General features: G+C 42.7%; 1 protein-coding gene across 3 annotated transcripts in view; it reads left to right on the forward strand.

Annotated features, from left to right (window-relative positions):
* The window catches only part of Ugt2b34l1 (UDP glucuronosyltransferase 2 family, polypeptide B34 like 1), a 24,216-nt gene that overhangs the window by 224 nt on the left and 21,492 nt on the right, over nt 1-2,500 (forward strand). The window contains exon 1 of one of the 3 annotated variants that reach the window (XM_087584536.1): nt 1-1,305. This exon is cut by the window's left edge and continues 224 nt beyond it. In XM_087584536.1, coding sequence (XP_087440662.1) covers nt 1,197-1,305 — 109 coding nt within the window. In that variant the 5' untranslated portion in view covers nt 1-1,196. The remainder of the gene's footprint in view (nt 1,306-2,500) is intronic. The other 2 variants (XM_087584534.1, XM_087584535.1) reach the window with 2 other exon arrangements.

Raw genomic sequence — 2,500 nt, forward strand, 5'->3', positions numbered from 1 at the left:
CACAGGCTTGCAATTCCTGCAGCTGAGCTGTGAAGGGAGAGGAACTGGAGTTCAAGGACAACTCTGGCTACATAGAGACCTCAGGACCAACCCAGGCTCCATCCAACTATCTCAAAACAGTGCTGAATTTATAGACAATATGAAAATTATATAAATGGTTAATTGACAAGGATCACAAAACTGTCCATGCAAAAGTTGCAAGGTTTTTCTTTTTTTTAACCAAGTTCTGCTAAGAAAATTGTTGGCATGAAAAATTAAAAATAGACCTCAACCTCCTACCATATACAAATGTTCGTTTAAAATGCTTTATACAGTAAAGGCGAGAATTATAAGGAAGATGGTGATGAAGATGTGCAAACATGTTTGTTATTGAATTTGAAAAGTACATTTGTTTGGCCTCAGAAGCAGAAGAAGCTAAGCAAAGCTTCGTACACTGGTCTCATAAAAATTAAAACTGCATCAAAATACATCTTTGAAAGTACTGAAAAGACAACCCACGAAGCTGACAAGCAAGTGTAAATCATATGCCCAAAAAATACTCCAGCATTATATAAAGAAAGGTCATAGCTACATACTATGCACGGGGAAACATGTGACATGACTCTGTATTAAAAATCTCAACTCCCACCAAAATGTATTCAGCTACCAACTAATGGATAGAGCATCTGAATAGACGATTTCTGTGAAAGAGATACAGGTAGCCAATACACATACGGAAGGATGGTCCACATCTTTACTCTCAAAGCATTCAAGCTGACCTCAAAACAATTGTAAACCACAAGGAGATAAGGCTTCATCCACTTGCCTGCTTATAATCAGGAGAGAAGTGACAGATACCAAGGACGGAACATCAGGAGAAAGCTACACTGTGTATGGATGACAACCTATGCAGCTGCCTGGAAGCAGCGCAGAGTCTGACACTTCCTCAGATTTTAAGGATCCAGAGCACTGAGCTCATGTAGGTAACCGTCAAAGAGAAGTAAAAACAGATCCACTTAAAATTCTTACAGGGAAGGGAAAGGAGACAGACAGATGAACAGCAGGCAAGATAGATTTCTTTTTCCCCAAATCCTCTCCTGGAGCCTTTGAACTCACCTCACGCAAAGACAAGTAAACAAGAAGTCTCCGCCCACGCTTCCTGATCGCTCACCTCTTGGGCTCCAAGCTGAGGTCCCATTTCCTGGATCAAGCCGCCTATGACTGGAGTAACACCGGGTGTCTTTGCTGTCCTGTCCGAAGGAATTCTGTCATCTTGCACCGTGAATTTCCCACTTCCTTCGGGGCTCCCAGAGAGCACACTTCACGGTAAACTCCGTTTTGCCCAGCAGCATGGTGGTGCTTGGACCCTTTTTCCCTTTCCCTCTTCCAGCTCTCTCAACTTTGCACTCTGATGCCGACCCCTCATAGGAGCTCCTGGTTTGCTTGGCACAGTGTGTAGGACACCTGGGGAGCGTAAACAAGGAGGTTTCTACGACTGATATTTTGTCTGAATGAGGGAGTAGTGAAAACAAGGGATCAAGTTCTTGGTGATGTCTGTAAGATATACGTGATTCAGGAAAGGATTGAGCTCAAAGCATAGAACATAACAAAATATGGTAAATGGCTATTAATATTTAAAAACAGTACTAGCCAAACGTTGGAAAGAAAGCTAACATCAATCAAATTAGAAATGAGTGTGATCTTTCTATGTTATATAACATATGATTTAATAGCGACATAAAACGAATAAGTTTACCTGTGATAAAATGACAGGACTTTCAAACCTTATAACTGCCAAAGCTAGTCAGTCACAGAGCAACACCCACTTTATACCACTTACAAGAAAAGCTCAGAATAAGGAAACAAGGGTGTTTCGTGGCTTAGAAGTCACAGTCTGTATACCCCAACGAGCCAGATCATCTCCTCCTCCTCCTCCTCCTCCTCCTCCTCCTTCTTCTTCTTCCTCTCTCTCTCTCTCTCTCTCTCTCTCTCTCTCTCTCTCTCTCTCTCTCTCTCTCTCTCTCCCCTACCTCAATAAGTCTATCAAAAGAGTCAACGTAATTGTGAAATTCAGAAAAAAAAATATGTATTCAATGTGATCATTCCGGGAAGAGAGACAAAGGAGCCAGTCACCCCTTCCATACCCTATCATTGGGATTCTCACAAGGCATATGCTTAGCTAAGCAGTCCAGGCATGGTGCGGTCCCTCGCCAACCAATGTCTTAGCTCCTAGTCTCCAGAAATGTTAGCCTCCCGCAGTTTGTAAATGACCCTCCTGAAGACAAAGTCCTTCTCTGTGAGCCCCTAGAGAACCAACAGTTCTTCTTCCAGCAGAAGATTACTAAGGAGATGCCTTAAACAGTCTGATAGCCAAGGAGGAAACAGAAGTGTCTCCTTATCTCTTCACTCCTGCCAGGCTGACTGACCACAAGGAAGCAGATTGACAGTAAGGTAGAGCTGGATCCAGTGGAAAGGCTAAAAGAACAGGGGTTCCATCTAAGATACAATCTGCTCTAAATAT

Source organism: Rattus norvegicus, chromosome 14 (assembly GCF_021556685.1).
Source record: "Rattus norvegicus strain SHRSP/BbbUtx chromosome 14, alternate assembly SHRSP_T2T, whole genome shotgun sequence".
In the NCBI taxonomy this organism is placed as follows: Eukaryota; Metazoa; Chordata; class Mammalia; order Rodentia; family Muridae; genus Rattus; species Rattus norvegicus.